The sequence below is a fragment of the Mastacembelus armatus genome, chromosome 12 (assembly GCF_900324485.2).
Source record: "Mastacembelus armatus chromosome 12, fMasArm1.2, whole genome shotgun sequence".
NCBI classification, from domain to species: Eukaryota; Metazoa; Chordata; class Actinopteri; order Synbranchiformes; family Mastacembelidae; genus Mastacembelus; species Mastacembelus armatus.
In genome coordinates, this window is record NC_046644.1 from 14,139,944 (window position 1) to 14,165,300 (window position 25,357).

Below are 25,357 nucleotides of genomic sequence, written 5' to 3' on the forward strand. Positions count from 1 at the left end.
AATCCCAGGAGACTGGAGGAGCCCAGGGACAATTTGCAAGTGTTCTTTATGGGAGTGGCATTAAGGTTTCTTCATGAATTCATAATTTATTATTATTATTACTAAACGCACCAGATATTGTTCTTATTTCTAATGGAGGTGTAGTGTAAATGGTTCAGTGCTGTCTCAGGGTGCTCTGGTATCTATTTGTCATCCTACGTGGATGTGACGTCATTGTAAATCGCGCGGCGTGTGTTCAGCGCGTCTCACAAATTAATGTGGCTCAGCAGAAATTTCTCTCAGATACTCACTACGAAGGAATAAATTAATAAAACAGCTCGTCTGAAAGAGCAACAATTTCTGCCCTTCATCATGAGCGAGGACACAGACTCCCCTCCTGAGAGGGAAATGAAGGTAGGCTCTGTGAACCACAGCTTCTGTTGACAGGTTAGCACGTCAAAGCTAATGTTTGCTAGCACAGCGTCAGTGCATCTTCAGTCTTTCTGGCTAGCTTAGCTTGTTAGCTGGCTGGTTATGCTCGGCTTTTCTGTTTAGTCAAGCGTAGTTGGGCAACTAGACATTAGATAATTAAACGTTAACAGACTGAAGCAACACTTTTAGTCTTACAAGAAAAAAACTCTTACATGTATTTTCTTTAGCTGTGGTTGTTCGGCTGCTAGCATAGTAGCTAGCTATTAGCATATACATTTAACTACCTAGCTGCGTGGTTCTTGTGAGGTGAATATTGTCTGAGCTTTACGGAATTAGCAGCAGTGTGTGCAATAATGTAACGTTAATCAAATGCTTGTCCTCTTCTGGACATTTTGCTGTAGCGTTACTAAAACACATTAGCATTATTAGCTAACGCGACATGGTCGTGGGGGAGGTGACTTAAGCCTTCGCCGAAGATTTAACTTTGGATTTGAGGGTCTGCAAAACTGTGCTGTTGATATTAGCTAACTTAGTAAAATGCTTTATGCAACCTTAAGTGTCATACAAGTAAAGAAAACCAATGATGTTATAAACGCACCAGTCTGGTTGTCAGGCAAGTTTATAGTTTATTATTGTTTATTTACTTATTTATTTTCCCAGACGGAGCTACCGAACTGGATTGACATTATTCTGCCACCAATGACTGATCATTATGAAGTAACTTAAACACTTCTTGTTTTTGTGTTGTAGGACTTTCAGTTTCGGCAGATGAAGAAAGCAAGAGTGTTTGAGCCTACTGAGGATTTACCAAAAGAAAGATCTAGTCTTCTTACCATCTCAAATAAGTTTGGTTTAACTTTTGTTGGGCTCGACAGAACATTCAAAGTTTATTCAACTCTAGATATTCTGGCTGCCAATAAAGTTGATGGTAACTCCAACGAAATAGGTATGAATATGACCACAGAGGTTTGAATACTTATTCGTTCAGTTTTTCACTGCATTGGCATGTCATTCACTATTAGTGCAGCTCCCACTTCATTTAGAATCAGAATCAGCTAATTCTGATTTATCATGTCTCATACTCACAGTTCAGCCAATTTTCCTCTTTGTTGTAGTCGATGGCATTGCAGCATTGGCGGAGGTGACTGTCGAAGTGGTTCTTCACCACTTGGCTCTAAGTTGTGATGAACTTACTTTGTCAGTGTGTGGCATGTCTGAAGAGACGGGGTTGTCCCTCACTTTCTATGATGTTCGCACCTTCATGAATCAGGTCAGTTTACCTAATGCATAAGTGTATAATACAAGCATCTTTGCAGTGGCAGACTCACAGATACATCTAATATGAAGACAACCCAGAATTGCAGCAGGAAGTTATTTTTTAGATTTACCCTAAATCTTCATACATTTGTTTGGTATTTTGACCTTTAGAAATACACTGTTTAGAAACCTCTTTATAAACTGCATTTGGGCTTTCACTAATACTTTTAATATTAGAAGGTTGTGTTGCATGTAATGAAATCATCTTTGTAAAAAAAAAAAAAAAGCAAGATTTCTCTATTCACAAATGTCATTTTAATTCTAATGCTTACCAAGGTATCACGCTATCAGCTGTCCAATTATGTCAGAATTTAAAAATCTTTTGCTTTTCCAGGCAAGACCACACAAGTTACCTTTTGCATCACTGCAGCCAGCTGTGTCTTCTGGTACTATAGTTCAGGACCTGAAGTGGAATCCTGCTCAGTCATCTACTTTGGCTGCCTGTATGTCTGATGGAAGTATGATCATTTTGGAAATTACTGACAGTGTGAAAGTGCAGGCTGGGCTGCCTGCATCAAGTGGCATCACATGCAGTGAGTATAATAGTGACTTTACATGTACTCAATTATCTTCATCTTGACTTAAGTGTACTATAGTTCATGTGCTTTGTTTCACACAGTTTGCTGGAGTCCAAAAGGAAAACAGGTTGCTGCAGGAAAAATGAATGCCACAGTCAGCCAGTATACCCCAGTGAGTGAATCGTAATTCATTGTAATTAAAAACAAAAAATGTATTGCTCCCTGTGATCTACAGAATCCAGTGAGTGACAGTGAATAATTGATATCCTCCTTTGTTCAAAAGGCACTTGAAGAGAAGAAAGTTATCCAGTGTCCACCCTTCTACCCATCAGCATCTGATGAGCCTGTCAAAGGTAAGGTGGTAACTCCTGTGCTTGTAAAATAAATGTCATCGGTGATGTCATTTACTGAGCTGGAGACATTATTGACGGCAGCATCAGATATATATGTATTTATATATATTTTTTTTATCTCGTAAATGTTATTTATAGCTAATGACTTTTTACTTGTCTTTCACAGTTCTAGATGTGCTGTGGCTGAAAACCTACGTGTTTGCAGTGGTATACGCTGCTGCAGATGGGTCTCTTGAGACCCCGCCTGATCTAGTGTTGATCTCCCTTCCTGTGAGTATGCCGTTCATCCATTTAATTCAATCTAACATTTGATCTTGGTGCTATTTGAATAGTTGTTAAATAGTTATTTGCAAATAATGAATAAAATTTTCCTTTGAAATGCGCGTCCCTATTATGTGAAGGCATCTACTGCAGTTGACAATGCAAGTTATTTGACTAGGATACTTTGTGTTAGTGACTGCTAGGCCATGTAAGGCTTTTACTGTTGTTTCATAGAGCTACTTAATGTAAAAAGTATTTTTAATGTTATTTACTTTTGCAGAAAAAGGATGAGAAGCTGGAGACAAAGTATCTGAACTTTAGTGATACCGTATATGGCAACTGCACTGAGCGACAACACCACTACTTCCTTAGCTACATAGAGGACTGGTAAGGATGACTCAAGGGGATGTAGGGAGCCAAAACGATTTTCACTCTTGTGATTTTTTTGATTTCTCTGTGATTAATTAATTCATTTTTCAAATCCAGGGAACTTGTGTTTGCAGCGTCAGCAGCTTCGATTGAGGTCAGCATCATAGCCAGACAGGATGACAAGGTAGCTAATTAAGTGACGAGCTGAAAATGATTAAATGACATACAGTTTGTATACCGATTAATATAAAAGTTGTATCTTACCATGATGGACTTCCTACTTTTTATTTCCAGTGGAAAACTCAACTATAGTGTTCTGAAAGAAAAACCTGAGTTCTACTCATTCACTTTACTTTAAAATCATCTACATCTAAGCTCATCTAAGTTCTTTTTCATCTACAGTCAAAAAGTGTAATACTTCACAATATCAGGTGATGACAAGCCAGCTTGTATATGTGTTCAAGATTTTTAATTACTGCATTAGGCATCTATTGTGTTTTTAGTGTTCAGTGGAGAGTTGTGTGTGCTGAAATAGACTGAGTATGAGAGCTACAACTAAGTACACAAAGTTCTGATACTTGGTTTTAAACCATGGTTTGTTTATTGCTTTGCTGTATGCTGTATGGAAAACACACCAAGCATCTATGGGCTGTAATGATAACTAATTGTTGTCTTTTAGATTTGGGAACTTTGGATGCTGGAAGATGCAAGTCGGGCTGAGCTTCCAGTGACTGAGACAAATGACGACACTCTACCCCTTGGCTTAGCTATAGACTACACCAGCCAGCAGGAGATCCATATCAGTAAGTGCCTCTGACCAGATTTGTTGTTGAATGTTAAATTAATTTGTGCCAGCCTAGGTCTCAAATATGGTACTCAGTTGGAAAGTATTGTTGTACTGCTGTAAGTTCTGCCACAGCACCTTTAAACACCTTTGTGTTGATGCTTAACTCCGTATACATCAATTTAGTGTTTTTTTTTTTGTTGTTTTTTTGTTGTTTTTTTTTTTGTTCTTGCTGCAACATTTCTTTAAACAGTGTTTCGAATCAGTGAGCTGGACTGCTTTATGGTGATGCTACACTGTGGAGAAATACCTTGAGTTCTTGCCTTTTAAGCCCCAAAACAGATGTAATCATCTGAATATTTATTACAACATATAGGCTGTGTATGATCCCTAGTGTGATATGAAAATCTCACATGTTGTCATTGTACAGTCTGTTCTAAGATTTTAAATATTCCCCACACTGTTTGTAGCCACAATCCAACAAAAAATAAAAATCACACCTCCATTTGGAATTGCCATTTATGTGTTTTTTGCATATGACCTTTTATTTTCAGTGTTATTAATCAGAAATTGTGTAGTGTGTCTACAGTGACGCTCTCTGAATACACACATCTTTCAGAAAATTGGTTAAATGACAGTGTGGAGAAAATCAAACCAGTTTAGGCAGGATTGTACACCATCTGCCACCAGCAAAACCACCCACCCTGATAAGCCTCTTTTAATGAATGCTTACAATATGTCATACAAATACTGGTAAGATATATGTTTTACTTTAAAGCACTGTTGCCTGCAAAGACCTGACTTCTGTGGTGTACTGTTCTGAGGAAGAATATTAAAGGTCTTCACTAATGGAAGAACAACAAAGGGGGATCTGGGATATTTATGTTGATTTTAATATCATAATAATTAGTGTTATCGCATTCACTAAATTCTGTTGTCTTTAAGATTCAAAACTTTGTTCAACACTTCCATAATGATCAGATGAAGCTGAAATGTATCAGGGTTCTTTGTGCATACAGCAGGCACTGCAGTGCTCTGTTGCAGCATGTGTAAAGAATAGTGATAAGCAACCGTCTCAGTACACTGTTTTATCTTAACTGGCCCAGTCTGCCAGACATTCACGTAGAGCTGCTGCTGCTGTCTAGTCACATCTCACCATGCTTACTCTAAGAACTCGCTTCCCATCAGGAGAAATAATGCTATTCGAGCAACATTTTGACATGATTGTAGTCTGATCAAAACCTTTATCTGAAGTGAGACATTAGATAGGGAAAGTGAAAGGAAAGTAACGAGTGTTATCTGAGGAGAAAAATGCACTCATTAAAATGGCTTAGACAAGCTAGAGGACCACAACAAACAACAAAGCCCAGACAATCCTTTCGCAGAATGCTGATGAGGTTTACCTTGTGCCTTTCGCTTCTGTTTACTCTCTCTTTCACCCTCTGTCTCTTTGCATCTCACTACCTTTCAGGCTATAGTTATAGAACTGAGATTAACATTAATTGCTGTATTTTGTATTTTTGTTCTCTGAATTGCCTGCTTATTTTGTGGAGAGCCTATAATTTAATTCTCCAAAAATAATACTTTTATAATACTTGCTTTTTGCTTGAATATTGTATGTTTGTACATATATGTTATGTCTGCCTTTTTATATGTATATTTAATATGTAATTGCATTTTTGTTTGTCTATAGAAGATAAAGTGTTGGTTTGAATTTGTGTATACAACTAAATACTAATATACTGTCAAATAACAAACATACTTGCAGTGCAAAGAATGAATATATAGTAGATGGAATAGATGTGATAATATAGAATTGCATCATCAAACATTGGGAAGTGCAATGACTGCTGAAAAATAGTTTAGTTATGTGACACGGTTATAGAGAGAACAAAGAAGATGGAAGTGTTGGGCGTACTTTGCTGATGTATTTGAACTGGCTAGCATCAACTGTGACTAATGCATCTTTAATTTGGGGCGTGCACACACAGTTTGCACTGGATTTGCCATTTTTGTCTACAGCCCACAGTGCACTGCTTGATTTCTGAGAGTGGGTGTACAGAGCAGGAAAAAGTTCAGAGGTTTGGCAAGGAGAGGAGTGTTGGACCACATTTTATCGAATGAGACATCTTAGGACAGTTGTCTTTGTACATGACTATAGTGTTCCCTTTTCAACCAAACACTGGTTGCTTATTTTACACACCAGAGGCTGGAATGAGCCATGGTCAGTGGGATAAATACAGCACTAACTTACAGTTTTTGTACTCCAATGTTACAAACCCTTTAATGATTAATGTGACAAACAGTATTTTATCATTATGAACAGAGCAAGCATAGAGCAGACAGCACTTGCCTTTCCCATTTGTTTTCCTTGTGCAGTAGTAAAAGCTGAAAACAGAGCTGTGCAGAACACTAGTTTCCCCTTAAAGGCTGTTTCTACCCAATTAAATTGCACTTGCATTGGGATCTCAATTAATAGACTTATAAAGTTTCCTATGAGAGATGTATGCAGTTCCCTGTAGCTCTCCAATCTGCTTAAGACAGCAAAATGTGTCTGACAGGGAGGAAATGGGGGTGGAGGAACACGGACTGTGTATGTGTGTGGGTGACAGTTTGTGCTTGATATGTTTAGTTTCTCTGTCTGAATGTCTTTGTATTCCATTTTTTCACCCTTTCAAAGCTGATGAGAAGACCTTACCCCCAGCACCCACTATGCTAATTCTATCCACGGAGGGATTACTTTGCCCATTTGCTCTGCTCAACCTAAATCCTGGGGTTAAGCAACTGGTCTCACCTCCCACCCTCCTCTCTTTGGAGGGGGAGAGAGTGCCCAAAGCAGGTAAGAAAAGCTGTGCAAAATGTTGACGTGGCATATATTGAAATGATACTGTATATGTTGATATATATGGTGATAATCATCTATTGCAGTTTGAACCGTTGACCTAAATCTAATTGTTTCTAAAGGATCATTTTGAAGTGTGAAATTTGCTATCATCCAATTTCTCTCTTCTTTTTTTAACATAAAGGTATTGAATGAAAGCAGCTGTTATAGTCATGCATGGAGCTTTGATTAAGCTCTTTTCCATGAAACTAGAAATTTAGCATTTTCCTCCAGTCAACTTTATTTAAAAAGATGCTTGACAGCATTTGTGCCAACTCCTTTAAAGTCGACCAGAAATGTGGCAGTGAGAATCTAACTGTGATTGTCCTTCTCTCTAATACTAATTCATGTGCTTTCAGAATGAACCTGTTTTTAAAGAGAAACTTTGGCCAACATGCGATGAGATTAAATGAAAACAAATTTATTTTTATTTATCACAGATCCTGTTGCAGTGAAACCACCCAAAACTGCTGCCTCCATCCTGTCTGTCCCAGCTGCATTCCCAAACCTCAGTCTTTCTACAGCAGCTGCCTCCACTCCTCCAGCCCCTGCTGCTTCTTCCTCCGCTCCCCCATTCAACATTGTTTCTACAGCTCCTGTGTCATCATCAGGCTTTACTTTCTCAGTCCCAGCTACGGGTTCCACCACATCTTCAGCTTTCTCCTTGGGGGGATCCACACCTTTTGGCTCAGGATCCTCAGGCTTTTCCTTTGCCACCAAACCTCTCTCTGACAATCCCTTGGCATCTTCAGCATTTTCTTTCAGCACCCCTTCCATCAAACCAGTGCCAGCCCCAGCCCCAGCTCCAGCTCCACCACCACAGAATCCTGTCACTGCCTCCCCACCTACAGTGAAGCTGAATCTAAATGAGAGGTACTGCACTTTCATATATTAGGGTATTCTGACTGAGGCTTGTATATTTACATACAAATATATCTATATTATGTATATGTATAGAAATCTTTAATATCTCTCTTAAAGGTTTTCAGCTGTAGAGACTCAAGCATCAGCCTCACAGCCTTTCTCCTTTGGTTCCTCACTGCCCAAAACTGTTGTGTCCAATACCAATAGTTTGACCACCCCTTCACTCTCTGCTACTAAGACACCAGCTGTATTAAGTAAGAAAGTTTGATTTTGATGAGATTGGCTGTTAAATGTTGCAAAGTTTTGTCAATCTTTTTCTTTAGTCCAAAATTCTATAAAGCTTGAGGTTGTAATTCCATTATTGTTGTTTGTGCTTCAGCCCCAGTGCGCCCGGTTCAAACCAGCACACCAGCCACTGTCATTCAGAAACCTGCTCCTGCTGCCCAGGGCCGTGTCCAAACACCACAGGTCCTAATTAATGTCAATGTCATGAATAATGCCTGAAGCTAAAATGTCATATATAGAGACGATGAAGGCACATAGCCTCTGTTTGCATTGTCTGCATGCCTTCTTTATTTATCTTAACCTGTTTCATTGCACTTTGGCTTACATGTTAAATATTTTATGTGGAGAATACTAAAGGTGAAAAATTTCTGCCCCTCAGTATGTGTGTAGTTACACGGTGAGATAAAGTTTCAGTTAAGGTTGAAGAAAATTGTTGGTCCTTGAAGTTTTAAAAGAAGTAACTGTGAAATTGTGGAAACAATAGTAGATAAAACAAAAGCAATGATAATGATTGCAGTTTAGAAAAAGGTAATGAATAAAAGTTGAGACCAGAGGTATTATAAACATGAACTATTACAAATAGGGTCAGGGAAACTGGATTCCTCTTTGTATTAAATGAGCTGCATTTATTTCTTCTAGACATCTTACTGGGGAAACTGTGTATCACAATTAAAAGAAAATTAAGTCCCCATAGAAAGAACAATACAGTATTTTTTCATGTAAATATTTACACAATTAAAAGGAAAGAGTAAAATGAAACAAAACATTCAGTTAGCCAGTTACGTCAGCAGCCATGTTACTTTCTGCTAGAATAATTGTTAGACTGGCTAGCAATAAACCAATACAAAAAATGAAGTACAGGTACGGGCTACAAGTTGCACTGGAGTATAAGTCAGTTTTAGCAAAAACAACTTTGTTGAACATAAAAAAAACATATATAAGTCGCATTTCGAATTATAGTAATTATAGTCTAAATTAGCCTATGAAGAATGTAGAATAGGCATAACAACAAGCAGAAGTGCATTAAGAAATTCACTCATCCGTCTCAATTAACATTAATCAACTACGCCAATATCAGGCTGGGGGGAGATGAAACAGCGTCTCCACCTCATCTCTCAGATTGTCTGAATGTCGACACTCACTCCAAACTTTGTTTCAGCTGCAGACTTCATTACCTGCACTTTGAAGTCTGCAGTATAGCTCTTTCCTTGGGTGGCATTTGCACTTGTGTTACACTAGGAGTTGTAGTATAGTGTGAACAGAAACGTTTTTACTTCTTCAGCGGTACAATATTATCTTCAACTGAGCCAAGAGTGCCATCTAACGTTATTGACTACTTGACAAAATGACTGTAAATATACACACATATGTTGCAGAATAAGCCAGAGGAGTAAATAAAGTGCAACTTATAGTCTGGAAAATACGGTAAATTAGCAGATAACAAATCAATTACAAAATGGATATAATAACAATACCTTAAAGATAGTACTTCACCAATAGCATTATATTTGTATTGAAACAGATCTAACAAAATAGTGAATGAGTTAAAATTTGTATATAAAGTGAATGAGTTAACTGTAATGAAATTAAACTGCTACCACTATAGGACTGTACTGGTAGTGGTTGCTTCAGTTATCAGTAGCCCTTCTCTTTGTTTTTGGACTTACTTATATGGCTTTTGTGTGTGCTTTAACCAAATTTGAATATTAGGTTTTGATGTACTTTATCGCTTCCCAATGCAGGCTACTGTTAGTATGAAGGCCCTAGAGAAGCAGCTGCAGCAAAAGAAAGACTCAGATCCTATTATGGCTGGTATTTTGGAGGAGGTAAGACACATCATCCAGCCGTTATGATTCAGTGCGAACATTTAACTGGAAAAGTCAGTGCCTCCTATACAAACCAAATGGGGTGAGGTACTTGCTAGATACTTGTGATTCATAACTCCACACTGCAGCTTTCCTTATTAAGTTTGTCTTAAGAATTTAATAGTACATAACTTGCTAGTATGCAACTGTATATACATATACATCCTGGTCAATATGAAGATAATATGCCATGTACACCAATTGTTAACATAAGTTTGAATGACTTTTCTTCCAATTGTTTCCCATAATTGTGCATGTCTGTGGCCTCTTCAGATTGCACACTTCCAGAAGGAGTTAGATGACCTTAAGGCACGAAGTGCAAGAGCTGACTTCAAGATTGGCACTAATGAGGAGATGAAGGAGTTGAGGAAGGAGTCAGAGGATCTCCACATTTTCACCCTGGAGATCAAAGAAACTACTGAGGTAACACCAAGGTTGAAAAACCAAAATACACTGAGATATTTCTTGGGCTTAACCAGCCTCTGTGGCAATATCGCAGTCACCATCCATATGTGGACTGCTGTCCCCAGTCTCAGAAGATCAAAATTAGTGTTGTGATAAGTAAAAACATATGTGTATATAGCTTTCCCTCTTGTTGCTTTTTATAGTTTTTTAACATTTATTATTTTTGTTTTTCTCCACAACAGCTCTGTCATACATGTTTTTTTTTCCCTTTATGGTATTCTTCTGATATGTTTTATAGCAGAGCTATTGTTTTCCATAATTTTTGTTTGCTGATTTGCAGTCTCTCCATGGGGACATTGGCACACTGAAAACCACCTTACTGGAAGGGTTTGCTGGGGCTGAGGAAGCTAAGGCCCGGAGTGAGCTGAGCAGAGACAGAAATTACAGACAGCTGTTGTACAAAAAACCTCTGGACCCACGCAGTGAGGAACAGCTTAAGGTGACCACAGAATACAAATAGTGATGTACTTTTGGTAAAGCCTTTAAGTGAATCATCTACAAACTCCTCACAATTTGTTCCTCTTGTTTTTTTCCTTTCATTCAGGAGATTCGCAGACTTTACCAGTACGTTATGTTTGCTGTGGAAGATGTCAATGATGTACTGGATGTGGAATGGGAGAAACACCTGGAAAAGAAGAAAAAGCAGAAGTAAATATAAAAGATAAAACTATTTGATGCTGAAGATATTTTTGCTTGATGATTTTATTCAAATAAATCTGTCAATCACAGACACATGGTTGTGCCAGGACGTGAGGGACTGTTCACCACACTGGCCAATAACCTGCACATCATCAACCAGCAAAAAAACAGACTGGACCAGTTGGTTAAAGAACTCACGTCACTGCAGCTCTACAAAACTACAACTCCAACTCTAAACCACACTACTGCTGCAGCAACTACAGGGTATGACTGGAAAACAAAGTTGAATGAGTGTTACATTTTGTAGATTCAAAATAAAAAAAAAAATGTGGGAAGGGAGAGTGAGGGGAGTAGATTTGGGCGTCAAAGATGTAAATGGCCCACAGTTGGTATCCAGAGCAAATTTTGAATTACAATTAAAGGAATTCAACTTTAGCAGCTTATGTTTTTTTTTCATATGTGGACAACATAATGGTTATCAATATAATAATAACAATAGCAAAGCAATAGTCCATGGATGGCACATTAATTGGATTCATTTCTTTCAGTGCCCTGCCATTAGATGATATTAACATTAATTTCTAAGTATGTGTGTTGGCACACTGTAAATAGCTAGTAGAATAAGTGTTTTTGTTTATATCTTAAAATGTTGTTTCTGTGGTTTTTGACATTAAGAAATTTAGAAAGTGAGCTTCAGAGTTTAAGGGATGCACTCCTGAAAACCAGACTGGACACTACCCCTCCTAAGAGCAAATCCAAGTCTCCAGGTATTAATCTTTCTGTATTCTTGATATAAAATAATAAAGAAGAGAAATTTTCTGTTTCAACAAATATTAACTACACTTTTCTCCAATAGTCAAGATATCACCAGGGAAACAGTCCCAACTCCGTAACTTCCTCTCAAAGGGGCAGATGCCTCCTGTCCGCTCAACTGCACCAGGTACACATCTCAGAATAATATAGGAAGTGTTTTAGCTTTTTAACAGACTCAAAGAAAAGATATTATATATTGCAGTTATTATTTAGATGTTTCCTGTGTGTTCTCTTCCAGCCAACCTGTCTCGCTCAGCCTTCCTGTCACCTAAATACTATGAGGACTTGGATGATGTAAGCTCTACCTCCTCCCTGTCCCAGTCACTGGACCCTCATCAGAGTCACTTGGATCTAGAGGATGAGGAGCTACCGCCACAACCTCTTCCCATGCCCGTCATACCCATACCAGCATTGTCCACCCCCCGTCACCCCACAGTCGTGAGGACCCCTTCTATCCAGCCAGGCTTTGGAGCCATTCAGTCCACCCCTTTAACCAAAAATCAGTCAGTACAGGGTGTTGGCTTTGGACTCAGTCCCATTGTCAATCCTAGTAAGTTATTCATACCAATTATTGTTATAAGATTCCCCAAAGTGATAGTGCAACATGCAGCATTTTGGCTTTTAAAGCCTATGTAATACAGAGTGCAGCTGCTAAACACTAGTAGACGACATCAGTTTCCTAAATATTCCTTGCTCTGTTGATGTTTCAGTTCCTACCAATAAGATCAACCTCAGTGGGGCTGAAAGCACTGCTCTTGCTACAAAGACAGTAAAACATGGAGCCCCACCAACTGAGAGGGCCATACCTGTCACCGTCTCTCCCCAGCAGGCTGCGGCCACTGCTGCTCTACGCAGACAAATGGCCAATCAGAAGACAGGTAGTAAGAACATGCAACAACCTCCAGCCCTTCTCAGCAATTGAAAAGAAATATTTATTCCTTGATTTTTAAATGGAAATGAGGATCTGTTACATTGTCAAGGACAACGCATTTGTAAGAAGCGTTTTGTACTGTGTTGCTACACCCACTGTAATTCACCAGGGGGAGACACAGACACACAGAACAAATAATGTAACAATGACAGCTTCATATCTGACATCAAATCTGAGTCACTTTCAAACACTAAGTTTCTGTGTCAGTCAAAGCTTACAGTTCAGTTCATTCAATTACAACTTCTCTTTTTTTTTTTTTATATATAAGCATGATTGTATCTATGACTTGCTCATAAATGCATATCTGTGCATTTCAGTGGTCAGTGCATCCCTGACAGAGTCCACTTTGAAGACTGTACCTCAGGTGGTCAATGTTCAGGAACTCAAGGACAAAGTACCTTCTGTGTCGGTTTCCAGTATCATCAGGTAAAGCTAAAAAATGACAGGTTATTTTGAATTATTCTTTCAAAGTTCTATCAGTGAATGACCATCTCTGCTTTTAATAGCTAGAATCATTTTCTTTAATTATTTCATATTATTGAAACAGGATTACATTGATAAATCTGAAAAATTAGCAGCTAAAGAACCAGTAGTTCATTATCCAATACAAGGGCATTAGGACCAATTTTGAAATACCTGCAGATAGACATTACAGATTTTACTGTTTATGAAGCAGTTGAATAACTGTGTAAACAATTCCATGATATATGTAGGCTCAGGCTCCAACAAATAGATTTTTATGCATTTCAATAAAGTGTAATGGAGTCTTCATGTTTTAAAAATGTTCCCATGGGAATCTGACCTGTTTACAATTTAATAATAGGCATGTTATATTTATGGTGTTAGAACATGACAGTATTCACTTGGATATAGTCATTGACACTTGGATACTGTAGTTAGACGGTCTGTCACTGTGAGTCCTCAAGGGGTCCAGTGTTTGTTTTACATGTCTCCACTCAGTATGGATTTATCACACCACTGACTATCTAATCTTAGTGCACAACTGGTGAGGGATGTCATTCCAACTTGTTTCAACATACCTCTTCAGTAATCTCATTATAATCGTGTTTTTTTTTTTTTTTTTAAATTGAATATCATATTTTCATTCTTATTTTTTTTTCTCTCTTAACCTTCCTTAAGCTAATTTACAATATGTAGCATTGTGTATGCCACATACAGTTCAGTATGTAATTAACAACTCTATTTTTTGTTTTTTGGTTCTCCTACATCTTACTAGACTTTAAATGAAATAGTGACTAAGATGCTAAACTGCTGCATGCTTGTTTTAGTGTATGAAAGCCCTTTTTTACCCTTGGAGGGTCATGTATAAAAAAAGGTACATGACTGAAAGTCACCACTATAACCTTAACTTTTATGAAGTTTGTTTCATTTAGAAGTGAATGTGCTGGAGAATGAAGTCAAAACAAAATTGTACTGTGTGAACTGTGTGGCCACTGAACAATGGTTTTCATTTTTTACAGTTTATCCTTTTATTTTCCTTTTATGCTTTTTCTAAGGTGATCTAATTTTTTTTTTTTTTATACACAAACACACTGTACTCTCTTTTAACAATTCAGTCCAATATAAATATAGATCCAATATTGATATTTTACTATAACAAAATCTAAAATATACGTATATGCTTTTAAGGAATTATGAAAGTCTGGAAAATTTTTGTCTAGCTTTACACAGGCAGAATTTAGCAGGTTTTTGGATGACACCTCATGTTATTAAATAAACACATATTTTTTGCTAAAATTGCAGTTCTTATGTTTGCTTCATGTGGACAGAGTAAAACAAACATCTCTCCCTCTTTTGCTGTCACAGCTCATCAGCACCAGACCCAGCAGCTCAGATCTTTGCAGCAGTTTCTTCCAACCCGACTAAACGAGTGAGTATCCAAACGAGTAAATCCATGTTATTGTATTCCTGTCCTCGCAACTTTAAAGAAACGCTCAACTTGCCAAAACTGGCAGATTGCTGACAGTTTTGCATGTGAACACAGACCATTAAATGCATGGGTGAGAAATGTCCCTGGGTCCTGCCGTGTTAGCGTTACAAATTGCAGTTGGGTGACAGGGAAACTCTTCTTGCAAATCTTGTGTACTATCCACAAAATCAGTTCAATGAGAATGACCCAAACATATGAATGCCTAATCTATCTCTCTAATATTAAATCTTATTGCATGGGTTTTGTAATCTGTCAGGGAATTAAAAACAAAAAAAACTTAAGCAATGATTTTATAATGAACCCCATAATACATAATAGATGTCTTCCATATTAAGGCCTTGCAGAATGAAGGTATAATAGTCTGTGTCTGTATAAAACTCTCTGCAGAATCCTACCATGGGTATCCAGAAGATGCCCACTGAAAGTACAACCAACCCACAGGCAAACTTTGTGTTTGGTAAGCATTATATATAGTCTAGAGCAATACTTCATAATCCTGGCATTTTATATTGCTTTGCTGCTTTTGTAAGAGATTTTGAATGACTTCATGAACTTTGTGTACATTCAGGTCAGCCGTCCAAAACAGATGTTGCTGTAGCTTCTGCTAACTCAGTGGAGCAAAGTAACAGCAAAGGTTTCTCCTTTACTGCAGGGTGAGTCAGCTTATGATACTTAAAGAAACATTCTAAAGTATAAAGATCATTTGTATATGTATTTATTTATGTCAAAATCCCTCTACTTTCCTATATAAGTTTAAAATATTCATCTGCACTTGATAAAGCATAATTTATATTATAATATATAATATGCAATATTTATATAATATACAGTCAATTGTAATATGGAGCAACCAGCTAACATAATCCGTTATATACAATCTAACTTGACCTTTCTTGTAGGTCATTGTAAATATTGCGACACTATGATTAGTCATATATTTCTCAAAAAGAGCATGGCTTGTATTTCATCTAACCTTTATCCCTGCTTCATAATCTAACCACACCGGTGAGGCACTTGTCAGTGGGGGTGAAAAGTTCTGCACAGCTCTGTATTTCTGAGATTCCCCAGAGACTCCAGTGATTTGATCTGCTTTCCTCTCAGAATGATATCCTACTCAGATAATCAGTCCAGAAATACATGGTATTACAGAAGATACCCTTACTGTTGTGTGTTTTTGTGACTTAAAAGTTTTCTTTTGCAGATCCAGTTTCAGTTTTGCTTCAGTTACACAGGGAGTTGGAATGCCACAAGGTAAAATCAATGCATCAGCTTGGTATTAGAAGGTTGTAGTATGACATACATGCCCTTAACATTTTTTTCTCCTATGTCTCTCCAGTGAAGGATTCAATTAAATTTTCCTTTGGAAATGGTAAGATGTTGTTTGGCCAGACTGGAGAGGAACCGTTCTCCCTCACCCCAAAGTCCTCCTCCCCTGCTCTAGGGACTATGTCCCCCACCCTGCCTTCAAACACATCAGGAGAAGCAGCCAAACCCACCTCAACCACAACTGCCCCCAAGACAGTCGGAGGAGAGACTCTTGGGAATTTCTCTGGGCTACGTGTGGGCCAAGGAGAAGAAGCTAAAGATTCGACTAAACCTGCTGGTGCCTCCTTTACCTTTGGGGAGAGTGGATTTGGAATGGGCAAGGGAACAGCACAGTTTAGCTTTGGTGCAAGTCTTCAGAAGTCTGCAGAAGATTCTACAGGAGCAGACTTGTCCAAGGGTTCTGTCCAGGGGAGCAGTTTGTTCAAGCCTCCTGAAATGAATACCAAGCCAACCTTCTCTGTTCCCCAGCCTGGCTCAACTGCCTCAGTTTTACCTACGTCTTTTAGTAGTCTTCTTGCAGCAACATCAGACCCCTTAGAGGAACCAAAGGCTCCCACACTACCTTCAGAACCTGCACTGCCACCTGAAAAAGAACCAGTTTCTAAACCCACCATAGAGAGCACCATTCCCACCGTGGTACTTCAGTCTGCAGGGGATGCAGCCAATACAGAAACCACAACAGCCACCACAGAAACCACAGAATCCACAACAATGGCAGCACCAACACCTGCACTTTCTTTGAACACAACTGGCCCTACCTCAGACCTTCCCTCCTCCATCACCACCCCAACTGAAGCAATTGCACCAGCAACTGCCAGTACTGCTTCCACAATAGAAGCTACTGGAGACAACATCAACACCGCTCCTGTACCTACTTCAGCTGCTGCTACTCCTGCAACACCCATCTCCCAGTTACCTCCACCAGCATTTCCGGTGCCCAATTCAGAAAAACCAGGTTCAATTTTTACTCAGCCTGCTCCTGCAACAACAGACAGCAATTCACTTGGGGTCTCACCAGTTATCAGCACAGCTGCACCTGCAGCCTCTACTGTCACCCCTACTGTTGTAAACAGTACAACTACTGTTGCAAGCTCTGTGTTTGGGCAAACATCTGCACCTCCAGCTTCCTCAGCCCCCTCAACCCCAGCATCCACAGGATTTGGCTCTGCTGGATTTGGTACATCCACTGGAGCTAGTTTTGGTAAATCTGTATTTGGCCAGGTGAGCAGCTTTGGCCAGCCTGCCATTGGAACATCCACTGGTTTCTCTTTTGGCCAGTCGGCATTTGGAGCAAGTTCTAGCAATGTGACCACTGGAGGAGGAAGCCTTTTTGGTGCTTCCACAGCTAGCAATGTGAGTTCATTTTCCTTCGGTACAAGCAGTGCCAACACAGCCAGCAGCACTGGTGCAGGGCTGTTTGGACAAAGTACAGCCCCGGCATTTGGCCAGAGTTCTGCATTTGGGCAAGGGTCTGTGTTTGGAAGTAACACCACCACATCTTCATCTACAGGATTCAGCTTTGGACAATCCTCAGGTAAATGTGAGTCTGCACTTGAGTTCTTACTGTTCAGTGGTGAATTAAGAGAAGGATTTGTAGCTAATGGATTTATTTCCACTGAGTAATGAAATATAACATTTATGTGTTATATTTATCTGCTGAAGCAGTGCTTTAATAAGGAGATTTAAGTCCTATGACTTCATTATTAGTTATGGAAAGAGGTCCCTACATTGTGTTACGTGTGCTCAATTGAAATGTTTTTTTTTTTTTCTCCAGTCATTTTTGTCTTACATGTGCTGCTGCATATGTAAACAGGTCTTCAGCTAACAAAATTTTGTTTGTGGCTTTTCAAACACCTTTACCCTTCAATTTCAAAAATCAGTGATCTGAAAAAAAAAAACAGATCTGCTAGGTGTGTTAGTCATTTGTGTTAGTCAGTAGTATGCTGCCAGCCTGAAAGGGTTGGAGGTATGGCAGTGGCACTCTAAATTAGGAGGGTGGCATGAGGGGAGTTGTCCCATTCCCAGAGATTCTCGAAATTCCCAACACAACATGGAAAGTCGGTATCTGTGGACAGCTGATGTCAACATATCTGCTCAGCAATCAGACACAGCACTGCAGTCTACAGGCTTAATGAGGGGGTGGGGAGGTTAAAACTTACACAGTCAGTTTATGCTTTTTATAGCACTGGGGAAAAATGGAAGCTACATAATGGTGCCTAGAATATTTGCTTGGCACCATCATCTACCTGCCATCTAATATCTGCCTTGAATGTTTTTTCCTTCCAGCTTTTGGCTGTTCTTCTGCTGCCCCTGTGTTTGGCCAGCAACCTAGCAGTGGGAGTGTATTTGGACAGGTATCCAGTTTATGTCATTTAATTTATAGAGTAAACTACGATTGTAGTGCTGTCTTATAATTCTAAATTTTGCCAGCAGCAGCCATCATCTGGTGGGAGTCTGTTTGGTTCAAGTTCAGCCAATGTAGCAGGCACATCTGTCGGTGTAGGGTTTTTCAGTGGCCTGGGAGGCAAACCAACCGAGGAAGCTGCCAACAAGAACCCGTTTGGCACCACTGCCGCCACAGGGGGGTTTGGCCAGTCTGCTCAGACAGGTAGGCCAACATAATCTATAAAAATTTAGTTGATCCTTTGTTTTCTATCCCCTGTTCATATATTGTTACTAACCTAATGAAAAGAAACAAATGTACCAAAAACAAATCCTCTTTTTTACTATCCTTAAAAGATAAATTTTTCTGTTTCTCCTCTAGGTACCAGCAGTCTGTTTGGGAATAGTGGTGCCAAGACCTTTAGTTTTGGACAGACCCCCTTTGGGGAGCAGAAATCTAGTGGGACATTCAGTACTGGAGGAGGAAGTGTCGCATCCCAGGGGTTTGGCTCATTCTCTACTCCAACAAAATCAGGTAGAACTTTCTCCATATTGTTTATTTTACTGTAATATTACTGTTCTTCAGTCCATATAGCATTGATAGTATTACATCATAGACGGTTAGTGATGTCAGGTTTGGTGATATTGTGGTGGCATGTGATAGAAACCCTGTGCACCTATACACAATCACTCATTTCTCCTTTATCATCTGAGCTACACTGAATGCCCTTATCCCCACCCTAGCAGAGCGGAAAGTGAGGTAGTCAGATGCTCCGTCAGTGCCTGCAGGAGTTCTGCTAATGCAGTGTTACCTGTCAGTGCTGCTAAGTCACAGTGCAATGAGTCATTTAAATAGATTTAAAATACTTTTTACAGTACTATAGTGTGAATACTATACATAACAGTTAAAGCAGTAATTTTATTAAGGTTAGTTGTATATGGTTTTGGTGATTTGAAACATCTGTTGTAAATTGACCTTCTTCCTTTAATTTAATTTTTTTCTAATACTAAGTAGTAGGAGTCAACCAGGCTCTCTTCGTTCCATTGGAAAAGTAGTGCCACCCAGCACACTAACGCCATATCACTGGCCTGCATACAGGGAATGTAATCATGTAACATTAGCTCAATCAATTATTTACTGGGGCATGCTGGTAGTTAGGCTGTAATTTCAGCACGCTCTTTCTCCTCTGCCATTCCTGCCTCAGAGGTTTTGAATTGGTGTGATGTTTTCATCCTGTCATTAAGCTGCCACAGTGTGGTGTTTTGTCAAAACAATAATGTTCTGCAGAGACAAGATACAATGTAGTAACTGTACTCATCATAATCACACTTTTTGTTTTGACTGGAAATTGTGATTCAAATAGAAGACTCACCTTTATCTGTTCCATATATAAGTAATATCAAGGACCATGTAATTCCCCATATATTTTCTCCTACAGTTTTTATAAGATCTAATTTATTGCCCCCCTGTAGGTGGTTTTGGCACTGCTCCTGTGTTTGGAAGCCCCCCTTCTTTTGGTGGTTCCCCAGCATTTGGTGGTGCAGCATCTTTTGGCTCCAACGCTTCCTTCAACAGCACCATGGGCTCCTCAGCTGGTAAAGTGTTCGGAGAGGGAACAGCAGCCGCCAGCATGGGAGGATTTGGGTAAGACACCTTTTATGTTAGTGCAGTTTGGTTAAAAAAGGGTGAAATAATTTTTGTGGATATGAGCAAGAGAGTTTAAAGCTTTCATAGATTAAGCACTGCTTATTGTTGAAGAACTTATGGGTTTTGTTACTGTTTTTCTATTACATCAATCACTAGCAGCTGTTTTACTTCAAATGGATGACATCCTTTCTACTCGCTAATATGAGCCCTGCACAGCTTGGTCTGAGAAACAGCAGTCATACATAGACTTCATCTGTCACCAGTAGTTCCTGAAACATCACTGTGACATGTGCAGAGGATTTGCTCATGAGCTACATTCATGTGCTACAGTATTTGTGCATAGATGTCAGATCAGTGATTCACCAGGACTGAATGGAGCAAACCTCTTAGTGCAGCACCAGTCATTGTGTGGAAAAATGGTATGGGAGACAGAGGCTGCTGAACTCAATGAGTGTTCTACTCAAAGTGAGCTTATAGGCTGCACTCATTCCCAGCTGTACAGGGCTAACATTATAAGAGAACGTCATTGTAAGGAAAATAAAGTAAGTTGTAATAATGAGAATAGTCATGTATTAACATGAATGAATCTCATAAAACGGGAAAAGTATCTTGGCAAGTGTTTACGTCAGGTCGATTGCAGTATGGCCAGCATGTGCACAGGTGTACTCATATACATGACCCCGACCCTATTGTCAATACATGTGGACACACCAAAAGTGTTTGGTTTTAAATTCATTGTAATAATGAAATAAAAAATTGCATGCTCCAAAATTCAAGCCATAAAGCAACAGTTAGACAGACACATTACACTAATTGTTTTATTTCTTGGTTGTATTAGTTGGTAAACATTTGAAAGTAGCACCAGGCTTTTTGTGCAGTACTAAGGGGGAGTGAGGGGAGCAGGATTCTTCCTACAGTGAGGATCTGATTTTTTTGGAAGTCAGAACATATGTGTTCTCTGTAAGTCTCTATACCATCACACAAGCATAACACACAAAAATGACTGAAGGACCTCATTCTGCACATTAAACATTCAATTAAGACAATAGAGCTGCAATAAAACAAAGCTGTTTCAAGGCTTCTGGATGCTGGTTTATTTTGCTGCAGTTTTATAATAGTACTAATATAATAATAATAGTCTTTAAAGCTTGTTACGCGCTCATACATATAAGATTTGTCTTCGTTTCTGCCTCTTTTGCCACTGAACAGTTTGTTGCAGTTTGGGCAGATTAAGTTAGCAGCGCTTGAGCCAATGTAACCAGTTTCGCTGTGAATGCAAATGCTGCAGAATCATTAACATTTTACAGATTAAACTTCAAGTAATAGATGATTGACATTGCAACGTTGATCAAATTAATTGTGCCATACTATGGGTGAAATTAAATGATACTGTACTATGAAATATAATAGACCACTGAGTGGGGCCATCTTTTATATCTCCCAGCAAATTACCTTTAAGGCAACAAATTTTGTTTTAGCTACAGAAGAAATTATGATTTGAGTAGACTCCAATTATTTTTCAACCCCTGTGTTTTGATTGTAATGAGCATGACTGTGAGCAAAAAACTATGGAAATCTGTGTGGGACTAGTTTATTCACCTCAGTAATCTCTGTCTGGGGTCATGCTGCATATTAAACCAACCTTCTCCCTCTCTCTTTTTGTCTCTCTCTCTTTCACGTCTTCCCTCTCTCCCTTCCTCCCTTCTCACTGTTTTGCTTTTTCTCTCTTTTCTCTCCCTTGAAAGTCAGTGGGTGTGGGTCCTGTAGAAAGGATTACAGTGTAAAACCCCTGTCTCTCAACCCTCTAGTACCCTCACATAAACTTACACACACACACACCATCTGCCTTCTGCCTTGCTTGCATGTTTACATAATTTCTTTCTCTCATCTCCCTTCTTTCTCTTTATCTAAATGTATTAGTGTAAATGTTAGTGTAGCACGTCTGTTAAATGGAATCCAGCTCTGTGTGTTTTAACTCATTTAGTCTCACCTGCCCCACTCAGTATCTCTAGCTGTTTTAATTTGGGTTGTACTTTCTGGTTTTACCATATCACATTGTCTCTTTTTTAAGGTTTGCCTCCGCCCCCAGTGCCCCCCCATCCTTTGGTGCTCTAGCCAATCAGAATACTCCATCATTTGGGACTCTTGCCCAACAGGGCCCTGGGTTTGGAAGTCAGCCTAGCAGCTTCTCTGGCTTTGGACAACAGCCACAGGCAGGAGGTGAGAATACTACTGCTGCTGCCTTTTCTTCTCTTCCCTCATTATCTTCAAGTGTCCTCTTGCTTATCATCATCAAGTTAAGTATTCCAAACAGCACAGTCGATAAGAAATTCTTCCACTATCAGTACAGTTGGATAATAATGACAACAAAGCAACAGAAACCGCAAAGATTCTTCCAAACATGTCCATGTTCTTCTGCAGTGATTAAACTGTCAGTGCTGATTATGCACAAGGTGTAGGTTTCCAAAAGACAGCCATACTCCTCTTTTTTAATAGTGACTTCTGTCGGAGTTTGGATTCTTGACTCAAATTTGTCCTTCTGCCATATTCCTCTGGCTTGTTTCCATCATTGTTGTGGCTTTTACGCAGTTTTGTGTTGTCAACCTAATTAATCTTTTTTTCTTTCCAATTTTGTAGGATTCTCTGGAAACACCTTTGGGTCTGCAAACCAGTAAGTAGTGCCTTTTTGTGTTTTAACTGTGTATGAACTAATGAGTAGGCAGAACCACATTTCTCAGTTGTGCCATGGCAGCCGTGCGTTGTGCCTGTGCTGTTTGAACTCTGCTGAAGCTCACACTGCTCTCTCCGTAGACCCCTTCAGATTTAATACCACCTCATCTACCTTCATTTATTTCCTGCTCATCATCTTTTCTCAACTCTGTATTCAGTCAGTCTTCAGTCGGTTCTGCATTATTGCTGTTTCACTCAATTAAAATACAGTGAGAGTTTTCTGGTAATAAAAAATGCACAACAATACATATGCAGAACCTATGGCTCATTCTAACCCCCTGTGGTTAGTCACAGCCATTGAAGTGGGCGTTGCACAATTTTAATGTGCTAGTAGCATTTTCTTATCAATTGTACCCTTGTGATTAGAATTTCATTCCCATCCAGCTGTATCTCCTTTTCTCTCATCCCTCAATCCCACTACCTCTCCATCTGCTATGCTGCTTACCCCTCCCTTTGCTGCTGTGTGTCACATGGCATGCAGTGTTCCTCGGGGTGTGTTCCAGTGGAATGTACTCCGACGTGCGCGGGAGTGTGTGGACATGAGGCTTAGCCTATTGGACACATTTGCATGCTGTAATAATCCTTTTATTTTCTTCCCCTTTCCTCCATCATAGTTATGTTATGCTCAGTTTTGTTCTTGTGCCAGACCTGCAAACACAAGCATGTTTTATGGATCGCTGCCACAACGAAATACAGAAGCACTGAATTCAAACATAGTTAGCCCTGGTCTTTCATGCGCTGTCATGCATTAACCTTACTGTGTACGCGTGGTTTCATTTTAATTCATTTGACTATTTCATGCCATCATGCAGTTAGATTACATCAAATAGAACATTGTGCAGGACTTTTACATAAATTTATACACATTTTTTTGTAACTGTGTATGAAATATTTGGTGTCTTTGGAAATATTGGTACCTAACATGGAATTTTAAATCAGGTTCTGTGTATTTGATTCACACATTAAAGGGGTAATTCTGATAATTTCAAGCATTGAAACTCAACTCAATAATCTCTCCCATTCTGCTTTGTCTCTTTGGGTTTCTTCTTCCAGACCAAGTTCACAAACATTTGCCACGTGGAGAAGCTAGTTGTATTAAACCTCTCTGAGTTAGATGCCACTGCTTCAGTTTATCCGGTGATTACGCTTTGTGTGCCACACAGTGGGAGGAGTAACAGGGAAACATTGTGTTGCATTTAGGTTGAAAGGATAAATAAAGTAAATTAGATCTGATTTTCATACATTTTCTTTGCCAAAAATTTATATTATAGAAAAAATTATAACTTTTCAAGCAGCATGCAGAATGCATTTCATTCCCACTTTATGCCATCTTAAATCTTAATAGATTGGTGTGGGGTAACAGGTCAATGACCACTTTCAGAAATCTAGTTAAATTAAGTTTGCAGACATGCTTTAGTTTTATCCTTACATTCATGCTCCAGAGTGATGTTGCCTTCTGTCCAGAATTTGAAAGCTTGGTTTCTGTATGGTTTTGAGCTTCTTCTTCTTCTTCTTCTTAAACTTGAGCTACTTCTGAAATTGTCTCTCTGTTATGGAATTAGAGAGGACGGTGTTCTCAGCATGGTTATATAAAGTACTATTCAAGCTTGACTCTTTGACTTTTGATACATACTACCAGTCAAAAGACACACTTCTGCATTAAAATGAATGCAGAAGTGTGTCTAACCTTTTGACTGATACTGCATGTGAAAAATGTACAACCATGTAGAATGTACAAAAAATTAAACAAACCCAATATTTTGAACTAAGATATAAAGAATTGAATGAATTGAAATTGTTTCTCTTTTTTATCTTTGCAACAGTTTTTTGCAGTAAATCCCATCTTGATGTATATTTTTACACAAAAAATGGAAATAAATGACTTTTCTCTAATATTTGTCCTTTCTAAATGGTAATTCTTCTAATGTTACAATTTGTTAATACAGTCATGTTAACAGCTCAATAAGTAAATTATGTTGTATTGCAATTTCAGGGCTTTCTTGGCAAGCATACTGAGAACAAAGGTAAACGTCTGATCATAATGTGACTTATAGAGTGCTTATTTACATTCTTTGGAGTAAATTTAAATAGCAGTAGTCAACAGCCGACCCTGAATAGGAATAAGCAGGTATAAATAATACGTGGAAGGATGGGTGGCTAGTTAAAGGCTTTGGTCACAGTCAAGACTTCATCTAAAGCCTTCATCATCCTTATAGGATTGACAGATTAGCTTACAAAGTAGGAAGACAGTATTTTGATTTTTTTACCATTTATTTTATTGTAACATTTGTACTAAACTATCTTTTTAAACAGCCCTGTAAAATGAATTCCTACAAAGAAAAGAAATTTAAATCTGAATATTAATACAAATACCATTTATTCAAGGTGGCAAAAAGACTTAACATGGCAGCTAGCCATGGGCCATATTTGTACACTTCACTAAATAATTTTCAAATCCTTCTTGAAATGCTGCTCATTGCTCCATCCTGAATGAGGAATTCACCGACTTACATGCAGAGCTAAACTGAGCTGACAGAACGCTGATGGGGTTATATGGATCATGT

The 25,357-nt window shown here is 38.8% G+C and overlaps 1 protein-coding gene across 2 annotated transcripts; it reads left to right on the top strand.

Annotated features, from left to right (window-relative positions):
• Positions 1 to 225: 225 nt before the first annotated feature.
• nup214 (nucleoporin 214) lies at positions 226 to 24,688 on the top strand. 2 transcript variants are annotated; one of them, XM_026297003.1, is made up of 36 exons: positions 226 to 393; positions 1,162 to 1,357; positions 1,527 to 1,681; positions 2,063 to 2,261; positions 2,348 to 2,418; positions 2,530 to 2,599; positions 2,766 to 2,869; positions 3,141 to 3,247; positions 3,347 to 3,413; positions 3,909 to 4,032; positions 6,694 to 6,852; positions 7,335 to 7,767; positions 7,876 to 8,012; positions 8,138 to 8,226; positions 9,786 to 9,869; positions 10,182 to 10,331; positions 10,654 to 10,812; positions 10,918 to 11,021; positions 11,103 to 11,276; positions 11,688 to 11,779; positions 11,869 to 11,952; positions 12,064 to 12,375; positions 12,536 to 12,703; positions 13,074 to 13,182; positions 14,584 to 14,647; positions 15,095 to 15,164; positions 15,276 to 15,360; positions 15,909 to 15,958; positions 16,044 to 17,573; positions 18,320 to 18,387; positions 18,464 to 18,641; positions 18,798 to 18,950; positions 19,889 to 20,060; positions 22,135 to 22,283; positions 22,701 to 22,734; positions 23,847 to 24,688. In XM_026297003.1, exons 1-36 carry the CDS (start codon positions 352 to 354, stop codon positions 23,881 to 23,883), a joined length of 5,979 nt encoding a protein of 1,992 aa, XP_026152788.1. In that variant the 5' UTR covers positions 226 to 351; the 3' UTR covers positions 23,884 to 24,688. The 2 variants fall into 2 exon arrangements, with proteins under 2 accessions (XP_026152788.1, XP_026152789.1); XM_026297004.1 differs by having other exon boundaries at positions 16,044 to 17,567.
• The last annotated feature ends 669 nt before the right edge of the window (positions 24,689 to 25,357 follow it).

Bases quoted from the DNA above. Each gene is read 5' to 3' on its own strand.
- nup214 (XM_026297003.1), top strand. From the start codon at position 352: ATGAGCGAGGACACAGACTCCCCTCCTGAGAGGGAAATGAAG. The intron at 2,262-2,347 runs GTGAGTATAATA...TGTTTCACACAG, and splicing joins ATCAAGTGGCATCACATGCA to TTTGCTGGAGTCCAAAAGGA. The intron at 8,013-8,137 runs GTAAGAAAGTTT...TTTGTGCTTCAG, and splicing joins TAAGACACCAGCTGTATTAA to CCCCAGTGCGCCCGGTTCAA.